At 40.6% G+C, this 22,456-nt stretch overlaps 2 protein-coding genes across 6 annotated transcripts in view; one reads left to right on the plus strand and one right to left on the minus strand.

The window, feature by feature from the left end:
* Nucleotides 1-615: 615 nt before the first annotated feature.
* eps8l3a (EPS8 signaling adaptor L3a) lies at nucleotides 616-8,436 on the plus strand. The gene is made up of 20 exons (XM_008409823.2): nucleotides 616-757; nucleotides 1,137-1,336; nucleotides 1,426-1,499; nucleotides 1,587-1,651; nucleotides 1,732-1,890; nucleotides 2,631-2,780; nucleotides 2,857-2,921; nucleotides 3,007-3,113; nucleotides 3,757-3,881; nucleotides 3,992-4,097; nucleotides 4,178-4,251; nucleotides 4,328-4,402; nucleotides 4,502-4,647; nucleotides 6,115-6,394; nucleotides 6,481-6,524; nucleotides 6,601-6,697; nucleotides 6,793-6,897; nucleotides 6,987-7,072; nucleotides 7,898-8,030; nucleotides 8,127-8,436. The coding sequence occupies exons 2-20, from the start codon at nucleotides 1,239-1,241 to the stop codon at nucleotides 8,136-8,138; spliced, it is 2,001 nt and encodes a 666-aa protein (XP_008408045.1). The 5' UTR covers nucleotides 616-757; nucleotides 1,137-1,238; the 3' UTR covers nucleotides 8,139-8,436.
* A 14-nt stretch (nucleotides 8,437-8,450) lies between these two features.
* LOC103465193 (AMP deaminase 2-like) overlaps nucleotides 8,451-22,456 on the minus strand; it is a 37,894-nt gene continuing 23,888 nt past the window's right edge. For all 5 annotated transcript variants that reach the window (XM_008409815.2, XM_008409816.2, XM_008409814.2 and 2 more), the window contains 14 exons: nucleotides 19,975-20,086; nucleotides 19,684-19,870; nucleotides 18,705-18,846; nucleotides 17,930-18,019; nucleotides 17,707-17,836; nucleotides 17,106-17,300; nucleotides 16,883-17,014; nucleotides 16,630-16,793; nucleotides 15,002-15,128; nucleotides 14,740-14,903; nucleotides 14,533-14,653; nucleotides 13,530-13,703; nucleotides 13,315-13,425; nucleotides 8,451-11,857 (listed from right to left, as the gene is read on the minus strand). In XM_008409815.2, the coding sequence (XP_008408037.1) occupies nucleotides 11,642-11,857; nucleotides 13,315-13,425; nucleotides 13,530-13,703; nucleotides 14,533-14,653; nucleotides 14,740-14,903; nucleotides 15,002-15,128; nucleotides 16,630-16,793; nucleotides 16,883-17,014; nucleotides 17,106-17,300; nucleotides 17,707-17,836; nucleotides 17,930-18,019; nucleotides 18,705-18,846; nucleotides 19,684-19,870; nucleotides 19,975-20,086 (2,065 nt within the window). In that variant the 3' untranslated portion in view covers nucleotides 8,451-11,641. The remainder of the gene's footprint in view (nucleotides 11,858-13,314; nucleotides 13,426-13,529; nucleotides 13,704-14,532; nucleotides 14,654-14,739; nucleotides 14,904-15,001; nucleotides 15,129-16,629; nucleotides 16,794-16,882; nucleotides 17,015-17,105; nucleotides 17,301-17,706; nucleotides 17,837-17,929; nucleotides 18,020-18,704; nucleotides 18,847-19,683; nucleotides 19,871-19,974; nucleotides 20,087-22,456) is intronic.

Raw genomic sequence — 22,456 nt, forward strand, 5'->3', positions numbered from 1 at the left:
TTAAGATGATATTCTGTGTTATTTTTATGCTTTAGGAGTTGAGCGGTGTGCTCTGATTGTTGGACGGATGAATTCATCCTTCATGCAAAAAGTCCTGAAGGAGAACATTTGGCCATCAGTTTGTTAATGAGCTGAATGAAAATAACTCAACAAACAAAATGGAGGCTTAACAGTCATCAAGACTGCAATCCAATTAAAAAGCTGTTTACAAACAAAACCTTCCAATATTCAGAATTAACAATTATTGCAGGAAAATACACTTACATATGTTGCCAGGTTGGTTTGGTAGCTAATTTCAGTAAATAAATTAATTTCACAAACGATTCAGTATTTTCTCTAAGGTACGTTTATGTTCCTCTGATGTTAAAATTCATTTGATGAACTCAAACATTTAGTACTAAATAGTTCTCCCCAGGATTTTAATCCACAGTCTTTATGCTGAATAGATGAGCAAAACCACAGAGATAAAATGTCGGGAATCGGAGTCATTTTTCCCTTATAGGGAATTTCTTCAGGATCTCTTAACCTTTGTGAAGCCACACCAAAGCTCCCTCCCTCACCTGAGACGAGTCGCTGTTGCACGCATCGTTTTGCTCCTGACAGCGGACTTTGTCCTCCTCCTTCATGAGGAAGCTTTGGGTTCACGCCGTCGAAGTGAAGGATTAAAATATGAACTCAAGCTGGATGCTGCTGCCGAACCGCTGTAAATAACGCAGGAGGAAATCGCCAGGATTCATTCAGAAGCAAAACAAGAAAGGTAGGAAGCCTGGTGGTAACATCGGGATTAAGTGAACAGTTCTTTTTGTCTGAAAAGTGCGGAGGGTCCTTTAAGACAACCTGCCAATATGAATGCTTCTCTAATTCATTCCCATTAAGGTTAAAATTTCATAAACTCAATGAGCAAAATGTTCTTTAAACACCAAAGTCGTCTGTATGTAAATATTTTCAGGTAATTGGGGAATAACACCCGTAGTTTTGAAAATCAATCAGTATTGGAAACCTCTTATCGTTGCCTGGTTGATCATTGCTAAATGTAGCCAGGTAATGATGAACAAAACACCTTTTACTGGCATTTGGGGTTTTAAAAACAGTTTCTGAGCCCAAACAGAACAAACTGTGATGTTTTCTGCTGTTAGTTGGTGTTGCGTAATGAAAGCTCCTGGGAGGATCGGTTTATGGATTTATTTCGGCGCTCTTCTGAGCCAGCAAACACCTGTGACGTCTAGAGTTTGGTGTCCATGTTATGTGTGATCCGGCAGGTGTGTGAGGACAGGATGTTCAGGAGCAACAGTCCGTACGGTTCTGAGACCGGCAGCTACATTTCCTTCCAGTCCAAGTACGTATTTTATGATGTCATTTCCTGATACCCAACTGGTCTCGGTTTTCCCCATCATCACCTCTGGGTGTCGTTTCCCTTTGACCCAGTGGATTTTCCAACATGGATGATTCCGCCTCCCAAATATCGAACATCTCGAGACCCAGTGCAAAGTCGATTTACTGTGAGTGATCGGTGCCGCATGGATCAAATAATCACACCTCTTTATCGATGAATTATCGCTCACAAGTTCTGCTTTGTGGCTCAACAGTGCAGAGGCTGCAGTATGCAGCATCAGTGAACAAGATGATGGAGAAATCAGAGCACAGAGTGGAGGTATTACCACGGCAACCTTTACAACTGCACGTCTCTGAGTCGTTGGCCTTAATAATTCACTAGAGGTTCATCTGCTCCAGCACTTGTTTACCTGCGACCTGAACGGGAGGGATCTCAGAAACATCCCGGACTGCGTGGAGCGCCTGAAGTTTCTGGATCAAACGGGTCGTATTTGGGGTCAGAACATGGTGCTGGAGGTCCGCGGTGCCAACCTGCTGCTCATAGACTACGAAACCAAGGTGAGCTGCAGCCTGGACAGGCGAGAGTGGTCCACCGTGTTCTGTCAGAACCACGAAACACAAAGTTTTCAATATAAAACACAATGAAATCTGCCATCAGTTCACACGCCGACCCACGCAGAGGAGATAGTTACATTGATCCGAGAAGCTTTTTGGGGGAAAATGGAGCAGTTTTACTGCGCTGTGTGTTTTACTTTTATTTGAGTCTTTTTTCTTTTTTATAAAATATGGACATGCTTTGATTAACTTTACTGAATAATGAAAAAAACAAAAATGTACGAGATTCAAACACACCCACTGCTTAAGCTAAAGTAAGATTTATTTTTTATGTTTTTCTAAAGTTATTTTCCACCTTTTGTGCCATTTGACAAAGTATTTCATCTGTTTCGGTTTCACGTTTTTTTTACGATTTACAAAAGAGCTACCTGTGTCTGCTACTTTGTAATCATGTGTTTGTATGTATTTTTTTCATATATATATTTTACATCCTGGTATTAAAATACTAGGATTTGAAGATAACTTTACATTTCTGCCCATCCGATTAAATCATTTTTAAACATACTATTCTTGAGTCCTTTCTTGGACAGTTACTTTTTACTTTTACTTGAGTAAAAATATGACGCTGTAAGAAAACTAATGCAAAAAAAAAAAAAGTATTTTTCAGTATTTAAGTGGATAATCTTCTTCACATCATGTCGTGGCTTTAGCTGCTCTAACATCACTTTGCTGTGCGTCGTCAGGAAGAGCTGGAGTCGTTTTCTCCTCGTGAAATGAAGGAGCTGCTGGCCTTTCTGGACGCCGGGGTGTTCGACTCTCTGCTCATCCTGTCCGTCCAGAACAGGAGAAAACCCGCCACCACCGTCTTCCTGTTCCAGTGCGATGAAGTCAGGGTGAGACGCAGCTTTGGGCGGAGGGTCTGAGAGGAAAAAGACAAAAAAATTTTTAATGTTTTCTGTTGTGTCCAAGGCCGATTTCATCGCAAAGGATTTAGTGCGAGTTCTGTCGCAGAAGAGTGAGGGTTCACACCTCAGGTGGGAGTAAATCCTGGTTACATGTGGATGGGTTTGTTGGTTTTATTTACTCAAAATGTTGTTTTTTTTGTGTGTGTGTTTTAAGCAGCAACGGACACATTGTGGGCGGACATGAAAGAGTGAAACAGCCCAATAAGCCTGCAGAGCCGAGGCCTGTGCATGAAGCGCCACCGTGGACTCCGCCTGACAACGGTGAGATGTAAAAATCATTAAACGGTGGTTTAATGTAAAATGGTGACGTCAACGAAGAAGATTCAGATGGGCAAATACAATCCATCAAAACGTAACGCATCGCTAACAACATAGATGTGTTCTGGATTTAAAAAAAAAAAATCTACAAGAATATTAGAGCTTTCCATTCAGGAAGTTTCCATTCAGGAAAACTTGATGAAAGTGCTGTTTTGGAGAACAATGTTGTTTTTAGTCTTTGTCTATTTTATGTGATCTTATAAACAAACACCCAGAAATGGCTACAAAGAGTGGAAATAGTAGATGAAAACTGTGATGTGAGCAGCTTTTGTTTCTCCAAATCTTTTATTTTTTACAATGTTTGGATCAACATCATTAGACGACTTTTTAGACTCCTGCTCTTCCAACCCAGAAATGGAATCAGACCAGAGGATACTCATCTAGCAACCCTGAATTGGAGCATCTAGTTTGCATACTTTACATCAACATTAGATTCCTTTTCCTCTTTTGCTCTTTCCTTTGGTTTGTTATTTTGTTTGTATTTCCTTTTAATTCCCGTAAAGCACTTTGTGTTGCCTTGTTGCTGAAAATGTGCTATAGAAATAAAATTACCTTTTACCTTCGATGTCCCTGTTTCTTCATCCAGCTGAGGATGACTTCCCTGAGCCTGAGCTGGACCTGCGTCGGTACAGGGAGGAAGACGACGTCCCGCCACCGATGCCGTCTCCGTTGCCTCCCCCTCGACCGTACACAGAACTGGACAGGAATGTTGTGAGTTTCCTCTACTTGAGGCAACGTTGGCTTTCCAGTCCTTTAAATCGGAAGGAATAAAACGTAAAAGAAACGCTGTGAATGAGACTTTCAGTTTTCTTTCCGTGCAGGACATTCTCAACCACATCGTAACCGACGTCGAGATCTTCATGGGGAAAATATCCGCGGCCGAGGCCAAAAGTGGAAAGAAGAAAAAGAAAAAGAAAAAAGGGAAAGGTAGTTCTCATTAAAAGCCCTCAGACTGACGTGTGTTCTCACATGTCCATGCGTCACTGTGTGGTTTTTGATCCATGTAGGAGGGGATGGGATGCCGCCCGAGGAGGAGTTTTCAGATTGCCTCCATAAAATCAAATCTGGCTTCAACCTTCTGGTGTGTGTCTCTGTTTCCACGGTGTCGTGGTGCGTGTCCTCCTCCCGCTCTAACGGACGCTGGCGTTGTTTCGCAGGGAGAGCTCAACGGAAAGATCAACAATCCAGCCGCTCCCGACTTAGTCCACTCGTTGTTCTCTGCATTGGCGTTCGTGAGTGACTTCGTATTTCGAAGCTTTTCCGTTTTGTTTCGTTTCTGTTTGATCCGGAAAAAGTTGCAATGCGATAATAATTCTGTCTTTCCTCACCAGGTGTGCTCTCACTGCTCTGAAACCATCCCTCCATCCATCGTCGCCCCGCTGCTCACGCCTCAGTGTATCCGTCTCCTGAGCGAGGAGGCGTCCTCGGAGGAGGACAACCTGTGGCAGTCTCTGGGAGACGCCTGGAACATCCCCAGGTTCCTGCTGCGCCCGGCACACTGCCAGCCTTTTATTGACAGGGATAATGTTATATCTCCTTCCAACATAGGCGGGCTGTTGTAGCTGCCACTGGTGCAGAATCAATCCAATAATATCAATATACTTAGTCTTACGTATGTTTTAATGACTTACTGTCTGGATAATTCATCAAATGATTATCTGACCACTTGGGGAGACTCATAGATGGTTGAAATATCATTTCCGGAAAGTTCTGTCATCCTTTAATAGGAATATTAAAAAAATGAAAAGACACGGCGGTGTCGCAGAAAAGTAACTTTTTCGGTCGCGATGCAGCAGGATTCTGTGAATTTCACCCTATTCGCCTCCGCTACACATGAATTTGTCACAATAGGAGTGAAGTTACTTATTTTTTAAAAGACTCGACAGAACTTGATGTTCTTCAAATTCTCCTTCATTTCTACAAGCTCCTTTTAGTTTTCTATCAGACCAGCTGGGTGTTTTGCAGAACAAACAGTCTGTGAACTGTCAGGTCTAACCTTGAGGAAACATGGGAGGTTTTGAGGAACATCAAGTTTCACACTTTTTAAGTAAGTTCCTCACTTTTAATGTGCTCTGAAAGTTTAATGTGTAATGGGATGAGTGGGATGTCGTTCACAGTGTTCTGCTGCATCAGGACAGGGTGCAATACTTTTCCATCTTGTTTAATTCTCACTCTTTATTTCATATGTTCAGATCAACTGTCCACCTGGGAATTACACTTTCTTGCTCTATGAATTCTCCCAAGTGGTCAAATATTAATTATCTGAATTATTTAGACCACATTTGTCAAACTCAAGGCCCGCATCCCAAATCCGGACCGCCAAAACTATTTCTGTGGCCCTATAGACTCTTAAGAACCACAGAAATATGACTTCAAGATAACAGTTTTGTGGTTAAATATTACTTTATTAGTCAAATTAAATCAAATAATAAAATGAATATCATTGTATTAGTCAAATCAAATCAAGTTTTATGTGTACGGAGCCAAATTATTTCAATGTTAAATATTTAATTTTTAGAAGTACTCAATGAATGCAGAGAAAGTTATAATATTTTAGTTGCTAATTACTTTTATTAATACCGGTACATTCTTCCTAAACCGGTCCTTTGAAAATGAAAATGAGTTTGACAATAATGATTTAGACTATAACACATCCCTCACATTTCACTTTAACTTCTAACAGTATATCTAGTGTCTGCACATCTTAATATAATGCTACGGGATGTTATTATCGGATCACAGCGGTGGCAGTTTTTGTGCTGCAACTCTCTTCTGACCAAATTGTCTCGTTAGCATATGTGGCCCTCTGTCTACCGCTGTCAGAATGTAGAGCAACGTCCCAGCATGAAAGGCAAGACAGGGGAACCTCAGCTTTTCTGTATTTATATCCACTTCGTGACTCGGTTTACCTGACGAGATGAAATGTTTCTGATGCTATCGCCAGTACCAAGTGGCCAGAGGAGGATGAGGACATCCCACTCTACAACATGCAGTTTTATGATGGTTGGCAGCCCCCAGAAGTGACTGGAGAGCTTCCCCCCGGCGAACCGGAGAGCCGGCGGGAGAGTCCTCGGCGGGAGAGTCCTCGGCGGGAGAGTCCTCGGCGGGAGAGTCCTCGGCGGGAGAGTCCTCGGCGGGAGAGTCCTCGGCGGGAGAGTCCTCGGCCTCCACCGAGCCTGCAGCCGCCACCAAACACAGCTGGACGCAAAGCACAGGAGGAGCCGGTCAGGTGGACTTTTAATCAACGATTCTTCCTTCTGCTCAAGAGAAATAAGAGAAAAATAACTTATTGTCGGCACTTTCTGCGCAGAGCTATGCCAAGTGGAAGCCGCCAAAAGAACGACAAAAACCACCGTAAGTGCACAGGTTACACTTCATCAAAGTTTAAATCTCATTGCTCTGAGGTTTTCCTTCTCCCTGCGACTTACAGGCCGGTCGAGGTAAAACTACGCGACATGCGCGTCAAATATGACTTCATATCCAGAAACCAAAGCGAGCTCACCGTCACTAAAGGAGAAATAGTCGATGTGAGTATCTGTTTTCCTCGCTCCCAAAATGATGAGACTTTCAGAAGGAGACGGACCAATCTTCCGTCTCTTCTTTTGGTTTTGTTCTCCTGCAGCTTCTGGACAAGTCGAAGAAGTGGTGGAAAGTGAGGAACAACAGAGGAGAGGAAGGTTACGTCCCAAACAACGTCCTGGAAGATGCTGACGCTCAGTCTTACGAGGTGGCTCCTGCTCAGAAAACATGAAATGATGGTGAAATGAAAACTGTCCACACACACAAAGAAAACATGCCTCTTCTATTTTCATGAAGGATTTTGACACGTCTCCAGTTCTGACGAGGAAATCTAAACCACCGGAGGTGAAAACCTGGCTGGAGCACATGGGATTCAACCCGATGTGAGTGACGGCAAACTGTAGCCAACACTGAGCTCTCTCCACATTCAGCTACGTTCAGGGATTGCCACACTTGTCACAAAGATGATGTGTTCTTATCAATCCACAAGATTAGAAATATTAACAAAATAACATTAATGCTAAAGGAAACATTGGAAACCTTTGGCAAAAGGTTTTATGCTGCTTACTTTTTTACATGTCTGCACTCGGATGGGAGGAGCCTGAACTCGTTGTGCAGAGGATGAAACACATTGCTTAAGAGGAATGGCCATAGATTTTAGTGCAGGCCCGGGCTTTGACTGGACCATCCCAACACGTGATCAAACCCATTTAATATTTTTAGTCTTTTTGGAGCCTCACACAGGTTTTATTCTACCTGTTTTTATCTCCTGTTGTGTATCCACCAGCAGAATTTCTGCCTCTGCTGAAGATAAGCGTCCCCTCAGCATGATGCTGCCACCTCCGGGATTTATGGAGAAAATAGTGTATTCAGATGCAGCATTTAAATTTTTGCTCCCCAATTTTGGTCTCGTACACCCTGAGCAGCTTTTTCCAAATGTTTATTTCCAACACGGCTTGTGTCAAAGTCCACAGGGGATTTCTGGCATCTCTCTTCATGCCGAGCTCGTGGTGGCAACACGATGGGCGTTAATGAAAAGTTTTACAAGGACATAAATTAGCAACCAACACCTGAAATGCTTCCCATGTTCTCTGCTGGTTAAACACACTAAGACGTTTCCTGCAGTGACTGTTTCTCTCATAAACCCTCTGAGGTTATGGCTGGGCTCGGTTACACATTAACTAACTCCAGCGTTGCTTTGACTGCAGCACCGTGCGCTGCCTGGGCGTCCTGAGCGGCTCCATGCTGCTGGGGATGAGCAGGGAGGAGCTGAAGTCGGTGTGTCCAGAGGAAGGAGGACGGGTCTTCTTCCAACTACAGGCGGTCAGATCCGCCTTGGCGGTAAGTCTCTGATCTGTTCAAACTAAAGATTCAGCCTCTGTCGTCTTTCCTGCCGCTGTAAGCGCCAACAACTCATTATTTCTTTAAAACACCCAGGATGCAAGCTGAAGAATCATCACAGCTGGAAAGTACGAGGAAAATGGACTTGATGCTGGAAGCAAATTAGAGGCAAAAAGCAGAATATAGCAGATTTGCATCGACATGTAAAGATACTGTAGTCACTTTCTGAAATCAGCACTAACTCCTCACGTTGTTCTAAATGCTAAGCATGTTAAATATACTGTCTATCCCAACTATTTTAAGTTGTAATCTCTATTAAAACATTATATTATAAACTGGATTACTGCAAATAATTGAAGTGTTTTGTTTGTAATCATTGTGTAACTTGGAAATTAAAGTAAAAACTCTGGCACGCCTGAGGTGAATTAACATGCTTTATTTATTTTTAATTCAGTTTTCACAGACGAACCTCATCAGTAAGATTGTGGCAAACCGTCTCAAGCAATAATAAGGCTACAGATCGACAGGAGTCAAATTAGGCAGAATTTAAAACAAAAAGTGACACAGTTGTGAGAAAACAAGACCATCAGGAAAAATACAATTTAGACGAAACAAAAACGTGACGGCAAGCAGCAAAAAATAAGCCAAACAATGAAGGTTTTAACACGGATAATAACTGAACGTCGTCTCTTTGTGCTTCACGTAAGTCACAGTGTTGAGGAGATTATATATCATGAAGCTTTTCTCTCCATTTACAGGGGAAAATATATTATTACTAATAACATCTCAACAATAGCAGAAACCAGTATTTGGCCACAGCCAGTTACACCAGCCGCTCTGACCCAATTCTCAGTGAATCAAAGGCTAAAATATTCTTTTAGTTTTTCATCCTGTGGATAATATCGGCTACCAATGAAAGCACAATTATACGGTTTGTGTTTGTGAGGTAGTATGGACACGATGCAGACAGTAAACAGGGTCAGAGATCAATGGGCGGAAACTAAAAGTGGAAATAATCGGGTCGGTCCGGGTCGCAGCGCCGGCCACATTTACTGGCACCCCTGATAACGACTATAAAAATCTCTATAAAATAAATCTAAATAAGGCATTTGTTTGATTTATACTTTCAAAGTTTCTGTGAAAATGAATTTGAAATCTATGACTTTATTTCCCTGAATCTCATCTATGACTTGACACAAAGGTTGATTTCTCTCTGTAATGGATCAGAACCCGCATCGATCCCGTTATGGAAAAACACGCTCCGCAGTTCACTGAGGGAAAACTGCAGCATTAGAAAGCATTTCATGAAAACTGGTTATTTAATAGTAGAAAAAAAAACGTAAACATGTTGAGCTGGGACACTTGGTTACGACTTCAGATGGGTTTGGTGCAACAAAGAAACGGTACATGGAAAAGCACCTCACACCCACTGTTCAGTTCGGTGGAGGATCTGTGATGCTGTGGGCCTCTTTCTGAATACTTTATTCTCTATTTGCTCTTTGAAATATCAGGAAATCTGTAAGAATAATCTGGTGGATGCTACCAAAAGGGTGAAAATGGGTGATCATCGGGTGTTTCTGCAGGATAATGAGTCACACAAACGGTTCATCGGATAACAAATATGCTTCTGGAATAAAATCATAAAGAAAACCTTTTGGGGTGAGCTAAAAAAAAAAAAAGGTAATAACCGTTCCATTTTAAAGCAATGGTCAAACATCCCTCTCTCTGTCGACTACAGTTTGGTAAATTGTTACAAAGTGACCATGATGACAAGAGGAGACGCAGTAAAAACTGAGTTTTTCTCCCCCCTCCCATAAATAAATGCATTAAAATTAAACTATTATTTTTCAGGGTGAGATCCTGCAATAAAATACGAACTAGTCCTTACACATCCTTACTGAAGGTGTCAATAAATATGGCCGACACTGAACGTGAACCAAATGAACTCCTAATTTTAAAAGGCAAACAAAAATCTTCACAAAGTATAAAACTCAGTCGTTATTAAACATCGAAACGTTTCAAGTGAAAGGCAGAAATGCACAACAAAAAATATATATATATATTTGCACCAAACAATATCAGGAATACTTAACTCAGCTAATCTTATGCATAATTATATTCGTGCTTTGGTGTCTTACTGGCTACTTGAAAAAGAGGCGACACCATTCATCATCAGTAAAACACAACATGTATCTATTGTTGGGTAATTTGCTTCCACAGTACTAAACGAGCAGAGTGGGCACTAAAATACTGGTTCATTACTTAATATTAAAAACAAACAGAATGAAAATCTAGATTTTTCCTCAATATACTGAGAATTACAAAATGGTCTTACTTCTATTTCAGCTTTAAAAAACATAATTGAACTCTAACAATCACATAAAGTCCTCTGAGATCATCCTTCATTAGTCAGAAACTGCTGTAGTCGTACCAAATGCAAACGGTTTCTCCTTCATCTATAAAGCACACACACACACACAGCTCTGCAAACTCTACAGACATTTTCCGATTACTTTTCGCTACAAAACCCCGTTTGACCCAAAATCTCAGCGTTTGATGAGAGCTGGGATCTTGTGGAGTGACAGAAAGAGACCGTTACTGGAAATGACGCTACAGAACCGTGCAGCAGCCTTCACCGTGTCCCAGCACGGTTTGCTGGTTTCCACCATGCAGAAGTTTGGATCGGGGGTTAGCGTCCCTTTACGTGACGGTAGGATGTAAACAGGTCGTTCTCTCCTCGCGTACATCTGTCATGCGGGCATGCAGGAGAGTATTTGTTTAGCTGAAGTAGAGAGGAAGATGAGAACCTTCAGGCTGGGTTTCAGCTTCAGGTCTGGTGTGGAGATTCACAAAGAAGACGGAGGAAAGGAAAATCTGGACATGCACTGCATCTAGGTAGTAATGGAAAGGCACGGTGAGGGTTTTATTTTGGTGATTATGAAGAGTTTAGAGCATGCAAAGAACTAAATGGATGCAATCCAACAACGCAGTGAGCATTCATCCACATTTCTTTGTGCTCTTTGTAGCTCTGCTACCATAAAACATAACAAATGAGCAAACTCTCTTTTCGTTTAGGAATGTTTCTTTCTTGCGTTTTACTATTAGTGCTTATTTGAATCCCAGAAGACCGACTATGAAAGTGCAACTTGGCAAACGATGGATTCTAAACTAACAAGCAGGATCGCACACGAAGCTTTTGTCAAAGTCAGTTGCTCTGCAAGGTGTGACCAACCCGACGCAATGATCCCAGTTTGAAGTTATGGCTACTCTGCATCTATAATCAGAGATCACAGTTTTTCCTTCTGTTTTATCGCAATAAAAACAGATTGCCAGAGAGCAACAGACACAAAGCTAAATGTCTAAAAAAATAAAAATAAAAAATTGGGAAACTTGCATGATTATATTTTCAATAATAAAAACACACAGCAGCACTGAAACCGTGGCTGATTCGTAGCTACACAGCTATAGCAGCACAGCAGACTTCTACAGTGGTGTGTAAAGAGCAGCAGACTTTTCTCTCACATCACGTTTTCAGGGGCATGCTGAGAGGGCCGCAGACTCAGGGGGGGACTAACGAAGAGAGAGAGGACAGGGGGGTGGAGCCTGACGTCTCAGCGTCCTCCAGAGACGGGGCCCATGGTGAGCGTGTCCTCCTCGTCAATGCCGTCCAGTTCGTCCGTGCGCACGGCGTGGGTGATGAGGTGGAGCTCCTCGGTGAGCGTCTCGTAGCGGTACGCCACACGGATGTCGGGGACGTTGGTGCGCCGGATGTCGTTGCTCTCAGGACCTTCTCTGTAGTAACTGGGGCCAAGCCAGTAGCTCTTCACCTGTGGTTTGAAAAGAAATTTCATTGGGAATGTTTGGAGCACAAAGAGTTTTGTGTGTGGGTCACTTTTGGTCTCGTGTGACCAAAAGACCTTCCTGTGTTTGCCGTGTCCCCTGCATGGCTTGTTGCAAACTGCAAACTCTTTTTATTAAAAAAGAGTTTTATTAGTATTAAAAAACTAATAAAACTGTTTAAAAAAATGCTCTCATTTAAACTGAGGATCTCTGCAGCTCCTCCCGAGATACCCTGTTTTTAAGATACTGTTTTATAATGCAAATTTGCTTTAACCTTTTCCACAGTTTCATCTGAGACCTTGTGTTAAGTTCTTCTGCCTTCATGATGTTGTTTAGTCACTAATGTTCTTCACAGAACAGATACATTTATACTGAGATGAAACAACACATAGCTGGACTCTGTGTACTGTGTACTGTGATTGAAGTTATTATCTTTGGACCTAAAGAGGAATGCTACAGTCAGCGTGTAGCTTTAGTTATTACAACTAAATAAAATAAAAAATCAGGCCAGAAATCTGGGTCTAGTGATGGACTCTGACATGAACCTTCAGAGCCACATGAAGACAGTTACAAAGTCGGCCTTCTATCACCTGAAGAACATCTCCAGGATTAGAGGGATAATGTCTCGGCGTGATCTAGAGAAACTCATTCGTTTATCTTTAACAGGGCTGCATAAAAAAAAAAAAATCCATCCTCCAGCTGCAGCTGATCCACAACGCTGCTGCTCAAGTTCTGACTAAAACCAAGAAGATGGATCACAGAATAAACAATAAAACACTGTTGTTAGTTTATAAATCACTCAATTATCTTCGCACCAAAATAACAGCTAGCCTAAAACTTGTCTTCTTTAACCAAACTTGGAGAAGCAGCATTCAGTTTTTACAATCCACTAATCTGGAAGAAATTTCTAGAAAATAGTTTAAATACCGTTTCCTTAAAAGCAAGGCTAAAAACTCACCTGTTTAAAGTTGCCTTTGATTCCTGGTAACGGCACTGTATTTGATTGACAAACTAATGTTTATTGCTCGTTTCATAATTGCTGTATTTTGGTTTTACGGTGTGAAGCACTTTGAACTGTCTTGTTGCTGAAATGCGCTTTGCAAATAAACCTGATCTTAGTACATCGTAGCACTGAATTTTCTTTGGGTCATCAGAGAAAAGTCTCTTTCCTTTCGCTTCACAATGCTGAAGAACTCGTTGTTGGTCTTTCTCCTAAAGCTCCAATAAAACACAATAAAGTTCGTGGTTTAAATATGTGAAAAGGTCGAAGGAGTGTCTGTACTTTGCAGAGGCGCTCTAACCTGTAAACCCCACCCTCATGCATGATCATTTCTGACACTAAAATAAAAAATACCACCTGGTAAAACTGCACCACACCTAGCCAAATGGTGCAACAGATAAAAAGGTTTATTACCCTCAACAGGTGAATGATAAATGACGTCACCTTGTGTGAAAATCCACTCATCAGGACGCTGTTTCTCGCCAGCTCACACATGTCACAGGAGCTCAGTTTCCACACTTGAGCTGCGATGCTGTACTCTTCCATCAGAGGCTCCTGATGCAGAAATCATCACATATTTCAAATCCACGCAACAGGAATAAAAAGTTTAGTTTTCCCTTTTAATTGTGAGGATGTGACATTTGTGTTGTCCAACAGACCTTGGTGAAGTGAAACTGGAGGGGATCATCTGTGGACAGGGAGACCATGAGGCCTCTGGACAGGTACTCCATCAGCGGGTTGCGGTGGTAACTAAGGAACAGGCTGTTGTTGCTCAGCGGCGACATGGCGATGCCAACTTGAGCCAGGTAGTAAAGGTACTGCAGCACAGGGGCCTGGAAAAGGAAGGAAGAGTGAGACAAAGAGAGTGAAGTACCTTTGCATGCTGGTAAAAGTGACCTTTTGTGACCCCCAGGAACGTTGACGGGTCACTGCATCTAAGACGGTGGCGACTAAACATACTTCATTTTAATTTGTCCCACATTCAAACTAAGATTTATAAAAACAATCTTTTTTATACTCTTCATCTCTTCCCCTTTTTACAGTACAAGAGAAAATAAAAAGCAGACTTATAGCCATCATAGACTCAAGTTAAATTTTTATATTCAACCAACAGGTTTGTTTCTGATAAAAGGTGAGATATTCATCTCTCAAAAGCAAATAAAATTATTTAAAAGAGGCATGAATTAAAAAAAACTTTTATTCATACTAAATTAAAAGTATGTTTAAAGATCCTTTTATTATGGGACACTTAGTTGTTTTGTGTCTCTTTAGACAGATGGACGTTGGACACGTCTGAAGAGACAAAATAACCGAATGTTTAGTAAAATCACATTTAAGACGGTATCACATAAGGACACAATGATACATGAATTAAAGTCGCGTTTAAAATCATTCATACCATGAATCATTAATCACCTTTATTTGGACTAAAGCAATAAAATCTCTCTTATAATTATTCTTTAGCTTTTTAAATGTTTCTTTTGTCGTTGCGGATGGAAGTGCTTACCTCTTTATTGGCACAATTATTTGTTCTTAAGTTTCTGTTTTCGCCACATTTGTTGCAAATTCCAACAAAAGACACTAAACCTGTGACAAGCTTCCCAAACGACCTGCTGAATATCTTTGTAGTTTGTCAAAATCCATCCTGAGAGCCGTACTGACCTTTCTGAGCAGCAGACCGTGGGAAATATTCTCTGACAACATGAACCCTGACACCAGGTGGTGGATCGGGCCCGCTTCGCCACAGTGAGGTCGCAGAACCAATGTATGAAATCCTCGTCGTCTGAGTTAAACACAAAGGGAAACTCACAGATCAGAGAATAATTGGGTTTAAATGAACGATTAAAAGCAGTGATGACATGTTGTTACCTTCGCAGGTGGTTCAGCACAGTCATGTTGGCGTAGGTGTAGTAGAGGTAGTAGGAGTAGGGTGGGTTGTCCTCCTCTGTCCAGTCGGCAGGAAGTGGACTGTCAAGGTTAAAAATGTGGTGCTCAGGTTTGGACTCGTCGTCTACGCTGTCGAAACCAACAACCTGCCAGCATGCAAAAATACAAACAAACAAGCAAGAATTCAGTTCACTCTGATGTTGGTCATCAGGACAGTCCAGACCAACCAGCAGGTCAGACTCACATGCTCCAGGAAGAGATGCAGCTCAGGGTGGCTGGCCGGATCTATGGTCACTTCAAACAGAGGCATGAAAATGTTCTCCAACATCTCCTGGAAGTTAGCCAGCTGCTTCTTTGTGTGGTAGACGTCACTAAAAAAAAAAGAAAAGAAAGAAAGTTACATTTATTTTAGAGATAGAAAAACACCATAAAACATAATAAAATCACAATTTGTCCATTCATTTATTTTTTTTTAAAGCTGATATAAATTGCACTTTTCTCACACAAAAACAGCAGCTGGTGCAAAAGCAGAAGCTTATATACCTTATATATTGATGAGGACATTTTGTCCTGAACTGTGGAGCGTGAATCTTGATTGTGGAACGAAAAAGTATTTATTTTTTTGACTAACACTGACCTTTCCGACAGGAACAGGACATTGACAGGCAACACAGGAAAGGACAAAGTGAGGACCTTTATTTTGACTAAATACTCTCCATGCAGGAGACAAAGATAAGCTCTACTGAAGTTACCATTTAAAAGTCCAGAAAGATAAGAAAAAGAAACAAAGTTCACAACCCGCAGACAACAGAAAGTCAGACCAGCGAGGCAACAGCAGCTTCCAGGGTAGGAAACATGTTTCTTAATTTAATGTCATATGACATAATTGTGTTTATTAAACTCAATCAATAACAGCTTTCTCTAAATGTCATCTTGCATTCTGACGTGGAATAATGATCTTTTTTGTGTCTGAGCCAAACAAACAGCAGCATGTGAATTAATGTCTTGAGTTTTATACCAACCGCTACACGTGCAGGATTAGCTTCAAAGAACCTTTAGAAATATTTACTTAACAGTAAATATCACTCATGAGCCATAAAGCAACATTAATATCGGATACTGGCCCAAATGTTCATAGCAGCGGATCATTAGATTAGACATTTTGACAGATACATCCTCATAAAATGCAGACTGATTATGTGGAAAAAAAGAGACTTTAATTTCCTGCAATGGGTTACAGAAAATATTTTTTGGAAGTTGTCCATTTTTTCAACTGAATTTAGACTGTTTTGTGCCGCTGAATCAGCACGAAAAATGACAAAGTTTTCTAAATAATGTCAAATTTTTATACTAATTTAGAGAAATCTGATACTCTGACTAAATCAAGTTTTCTGACATTATCAGTTAATTTCCGTTAATATTTATCATCCAATAAAAGGTTTAAGATTAAAGGATTGTTTTGCAACAGAGTGTATTAATGAAATGTGACCTGATTGAGCAAAACCAATGTGGTTTTTGGATTCAGCACATCAAAATTACCCTAAAACATTTGAAAAACACAAGACAATTTTTTTGTTTGTTTACTAGAGTTATTCATTGCTGCTATGGTTTACAAAACAGCTGGATAATTTACTAACTTAAAGTACTGTTCTTGGTAGAAATGGGTGCTGATCAAACCCAAAGAAGTCACAACGTCAGACTGAAAGCTGCCAAAAGTTTTGTGTTTTTGATTTAGTTTTTGTCTCACACTCCACGGTGTCCTCAGAGTGTTTTAAGCCTTTCCGTTGGCCGACGGTCTGATGTATCTGTTTCCTTGATTTTTAACAAGCAGAAGGAATTATTATTATAAAACAAAAAGTCAGCAGCTCTTACAAGAGACGGGGCACCTGGATAAGCCAGCGCACGTTATCGGAGTACACTCTGTGTTTGACAGCCCACTCCGCCAGCTTGTCCCACTCGTCTCTGGAGCGACCGTAGATGGACAACCGCAGCTCGGAGTTCTGGTATTTACTCTCCTCCAAGTCATACATCACCTCCTGTAAGAAAAATAAAGACAGCAGCTTTAAGTGTGAGTTCAGGACTGATACTGTTCGATTGGACAGTTTGTAGCTGAATTAATAAGCACCTTAACTATGTGTGCAAAGTATTTTCCTTCCACATGATTGTCCGTCTTGATGAAGATCTCCCTCAGGATGGACTCTCCAATCGGGTTGTATTTGGAGTTGAATTTGTCAAACCTATGAAATGTGTTCCGATCCTGTCAAAGCAGAGAAACGTGGGAAAAAAAACAAGTTTTATTAGTAGTAAAGAAGTTAGTTTCCATCTCCCATCACATTGTGAAAACTCACTGCGTGCATGTCGAGTGTGTCTACACTCAGGTCATACGCTGTCAGGTTCATGGTCTCAAAAACTTCTCGCAGGGTCTGACCGCGCCCCCGCTCGACGTGGACGATCTCGTCAGGATATTTCTTCATGGCTCGCTTGATGAATCGCAGAAGATGCTTCTGGTTCATGCAGGATGACGCGTGTATGTGAGTGTCCACCTGGAGACAAGATGAAGAGCCACATCAACTTTATTTCAATTTACATAGCACCAATTCATAACAAATGTCAGCTTAAGGAACTTTACATGACAACTACATCCAAGTAATACACAGAAATACAGAATTAGTTGAATCTAATTATATAGACAGATTCAAACTGAGTTATAAACTTTCTAATTTGATCTTTGGTGTAAAACAGTGCAGGCTAAAAGTTATCAAAGAAAGATTTCAGTCAAATCCCTTTCCTCAGCAAGCATGTGGCAACAGTGAGAAGGAAAATCTCTTTCTCACAAGGATGTTTTTATTTTTGAACAATAAAAACTGGGCTGGACTTTATAATTTACGTTCATACTTCTCACAGAGATCCATTTATATCAATACTAGAGAAGTAGGGAGATGTTTTTGCCTTTCTGATGTTGTAGAAATCTCTATGAGGAACCTTCTTCTGCGCTGCCAGCTCCTTCATCTCATTCAGCAGGATGTGCATCTGAAATTTGGAGCTCAGGTACTGCAGGCGGCGGTAGCAAAAAGATTTCCTGGAAACGATGCACAGAAGAGACAAGTTTCATTCGAGCTGCACAAAAGAAACACTGCAAACCAACTGGTTTATTGTTTAAAGTAACACTCACACTGGACCGTTGATAATGAGGGACATCATGACGTTCATGTCTGCGATGTACTCCTTCAGGTCAGGATATGGCAGGTCGAGTTCTGTGCTTCTAAAAGAGAAAAACAACTTCAAGTTACACATTCGGTTTGTCCAGCATTCACATAGCTCTTACTCCTAGTTTATGTTTCTTAATTTTATTTTAATTAGAAAGGTTTCTGAAAATTTTGTACATTTACAGACTTAAATTTCTACACTCTCAGGTAGTTTTTTTTTATAATATCCTGGAAATATGGGAACAAACCATTAGTATTATTTGGCTTTGTTATTTATCCCAAACAAATATTGTAGCAAAATAGTTCTGAAGTTGAAATCAAATTCAGCAAAAGCCAACTTTGCAGCTCTATTTTAAAATGGAAAACCCACCTGAGACTTTTCAAATCCCACAAAAACTGATTTTTTAAATCACAACTCGAGATCTGTGATATTTAAAAAAAAAACACTGTGAAAAGCTTTTTATTATTATTTTGAATGAGTTAAACAAATCATCTGCATTTATTTGTGGTTTCTACACCCAAACCTCAAAAACCAAATCAAGAAAATCTTATTCCTCATTTGACCAAATATCTGTTTTTAATCTTTATGCAAACATCAATCTCTGCTTCACCAAAAAAGTAAAAACAGGAGGAATCCATAAGAGGGGAAAGTTTGTTGTTGTTTTTTTCACAGCACTTTATATTTAAAAGTAAATCATGACATCAGCAAATATAATCCTCAATACAGAAACAAACACATACTTGTCCATGTTTGTTTTCTTGTTGAAGACATGTATGACCCCATCAACCATCTTACAGCCGTATCCCGTGTCTGGTGGCATGTTCTTGGGGTCCTGATTGTCGTAGGGGTGCGTTTCTGAGACAGGTGGGTGAACAGGGGCATCTGAGAGGAAAAAAGGTTCAAGAGTGAATCTGTTATTTGCGTAAAAAAAAAAGTACTGTGGAATTAAAATCCTCCACTCAAACTGACTCAGTATCTTTGTAGAGACACCATTACACAGTAGTATTATTATTGCTCTCTGATTGTGAAGGAGCGGCAACACAAGTCCTTCACATCTAGTTATTAATGTGGCTATCATTTCAACAGGTTCGGTTCTTCAGTCAGAACTAAAGAACCAGTAGGAGAGATTTAGGGTTAATAACAGTAATATACAGACACAATAATGTATTGATGCCTCGTTATTGTAGTATTGAAAACCATATTTGGTAAACTGTTTATAATACAAGGCTCATACTTACATCAACAACAAAATCAGCTTTTATAGGTGAAAATAAAACCATCAAACACCAACTTCTTTGGTAAAACTTTAATGTTTATTAGTGTCTTGAAAATTTGTCGTTTCAAATCTAACTTCACAAAATCACCAGGCACTGCCCCTCACCTAGCAACCATAACCCGTTTCCTAGCAACGCAAGCTGAGTTCCAGCACCATCTGTTTGAGTTGGGGGACGTGGCCAGCAGCAGCTCATTAGGATTTAAAGTGACAGGAGGCCTTAAAACATCTCATTCTGACAGAGGCTCAAAGTAGGCAGAACTGACCAGACTCAAATCTTATTATCTAAGAATGACTTTGTGCAAAAAGTGTAATGAAAATGTTTTGTATAGCCCATATATTTATCCTAACCTGTTCAAGAAAGCACAATATGTCATATTTACATAAATAATTAGGCTATGGAAATCACATTTGATGAGCAGGAAGTGGGTGTGTGCACAGAGTACCTGCGTCTACAGGGGTCTCTGGTATGTCTTCATAAACTCCCAGTTCCAGAGAGTTCGTCCCGAGGTCCTGCAGGGCGTGAGCTGCGGTCTTACAAAATGTCTGCATGGACCGATAGATGTACTTCTCCCGGATTAACAACGCTTTAACCACACACTTGGCAGCATCTACCAGGTCAGTGAACGGCACCTGGAAAACACATCAAACACAAAAATAAAAATGAACATGAATGCATTTTTGCTTTTGCATGAACGTTCGTTGTTGTATGCAATCTTGTGATTTGAGCTTCTTACCCCACATTTTTCTTCTCCAGATATCGAGACCCGCTGGTACTCCCTCTCCATCGGCATTTTCCGCTCCTTGAAGCCCACGTCAACCGTGTCTACACTTTTCTCCTTCATTAACCTGACACGCACACAAAGAGCACTGCTTAGCACAAAAAACAGACGGCCGGGAGACAAAAACCAGGTGGAAGAAAGAAAAACACTGGTTTTAGTTCAGCAGTTATGTTCATGTTAGTTGTTAGAGAAGGGAATTTTCTTAATGAATTTTCTGGTTTCTGCTTTATTCAAGAAAAGTTTAAGCCAATCAGTGACAGTATATTGCAAATATATTATTATCATAGTATGAATGCGATTTCTTGCTGTACAAAATATTGTGGTTAATCTATTTCAAATAATTTGTTTTGTCATTAAGATGATCAATCTGCTGGATGGCGTTGCACAGCAGTGGATGCCCACACCTGTCACAGACTGTGCCGAGTTACAGAAATCACTGAAAATTAAAGAAAATGTTCAACATTTGCCAACAATCCCACCATGACATAACTTTCTGATATCGTGCAGCCGTAACAGCAAACTATTTTACAGGTGGAAATTGGAAAAGTTAAATCTACTGACTTTGGGTTTATAGAAAACTCATCTAAATGTTTTTTGGGGGCATTCAATCTTCTGGAGGGTGTTGCACTGCAAAAACACCAAATCTTACCAAATATTTTTAAGTCTTGTTTCTACTGCAAATATTTTATTAGACATGAAATAAGACAAAACTAACTTAAAGGTATGTTTTCAGCAAGATATAGGAGTTTGCTTTAAGTAAATAATTCCTCAATATTGATGAAAATGTTCTAGTTTTATAGGCAGATACATTAACATTAACAAGACAGTTTCTCCATGTTTTAAGTAAAATAATCTGCCAATGCAACTAGTACTTTTTCATCAATAATAAAGAAATATTTACTTAAAATAAGCTTCTATATCTTGCTGATAAGTTGCTTTTGAGTTAGTTTTGTCTTAATTCAAGTGTACTTTGTTGTAGGGTAGATTTTTAGATCTTAGATTTTTTTTCCACTAATAAAAAATTACAACTTTTGTGCTTCTGCAACTTCTTCTGACATTTTTTATTTGTAACATTTTAATTTCTTGCAGTTAGCTTGTACAAAAATCAGCACAACACTGAAACCTCCTTGCTACAGCGTCAAGCTTTTCTTGTGGCCCGGAAACAGATCTGATTGGCTAAAGCCATTGAGCCTTTGCTGATGTCCCAGCAGCGGATCGTTGTTGTCCTGTGAGGGTTGGGATGAAGCGTATTTTAAACAGAGTGTTTTTCTAGTAAATACCAAAACAGCTGAATTAGTTACAGATCAACTTTTGATCAAAATGTTTTATCCTGCTGGAAAAGGAACCTGGCATTAGGGGATATGTGTGTTATGCAGGAGAGGCTTCCTATGTTCAGGGTTGATGTTTTGAAGTCTCAGGATTTAATATTTTAAAGCCAGAACTATGCCTAATAGATCTCACTGGCTCTGAATGCTAAGATGCTTTCAGCAATGAAAAGGATCAGCTTGGGAACCGGGCTGCAGCTATTTGGAAAAACAGGATTTGACCACCTGGGGACGTTTTCGCTCCAGCTGCCCTTTTTTGGCCACTTTTTGGCACCAACTACTGCATACCAGAGGCAATAAATCCTGCTGTCTGGGAACCCTCTCATCCAATTACCCCTCGGATGTTGTCACTTCAGAAAGTCGCCTTCTTCTTCTTTCTAAAGCTGCAGCTTTAGGGTATACAGACACAACATCAACCCTTTTCCAGATACATTTAAGTCTCCAGATCTGAATTTTATGGAGAACCTGTGGGGTGAGCTGAAAGGAAGAAGACATCAGAGAGAACCCAGAACTTTAAATATTTTAGGGCAGCCACACTCAGCTGGCGGGTCGGCATCAAAAAATGGATCCAGACTCTTTTTCAGTGGATTGTGGGGTTTTTGTAAGACCAAAAAAAAATTTTTATTAAATAATCAGTTACTATTCTTACTCCTTAGCAGTAGGTGGCGATAAGGCCCTGTAATGCAAGTTGATACTAGAGGTGTGCCGATCGATCGGCCACCGATCATAATCGGCTGATTTCCGTGAAAAAGTGTATGATCAGTGATCGCCGTTCACGGTCTCTTGTTGCCGATCACACAAACCGATCACCTGCATCTCATTTTGCAGCCTGCCTGTGCAGCTGGTCTCCTCTTTCCTTCACACTGCGCAAATGTGCAGCAACAAATCCTAAGCGACGTGGAACTATAACGCACTGAGTGAATGGGGAAGTTTGCGTGTTGCGGTGGAAAATTGAAACACGTAGGGTGAAGCATGTCAAAATGCATCAACACGATCTATCACACAATCTAAGATGGCATAAAAACAATGCCATACTGGAGGAGTTTGGCTACATCGAGGCTCACTGCAGTAAAAAAGACATATGGAGGATCAGATAGCAGGTAAAGCAGCGC

The sequence above is a fragment of the Poecilia reticulata genome, linkage group LG5, assembly GCF_000633615.1.
Source record: "Poecilia reticulata strain Guanapo linkage group LG5, Guppy_female_1.0+MT, whole genome shotgun sequence".
NCBI classification, from domain to species: domain Eukaryota; kingdom Metazoa; phylum Chordata; class Actinopteri; order Cyprinodontiformes; family Poeciliidae; genus Poecilia; species Poecilia reticulata.

Coding starts and splice junctions, on each gene's coding strand:
- eps8l3a (XM_008409823.2), top strand. CDS start 1,239: ATGTTATGTGTGATCCGGCAGGTGTGTGAGGACAGGATGTTCAGGAGC. Junction 4,098..4,177: donor GAAAAAGAAAAAAGGGAAAG/GTAGTTCTCATT, acceptor TGATCCATGTAG/GAGGGGATGGGATGCCGCCC. Junction 6,698..6,792: donor CTAAAGGAGAAATAGTCGAT/GTGAGTATCTGT, acceptor GTTCTCCTGCAG/CTTCTGGACAAGTCGAAGAA.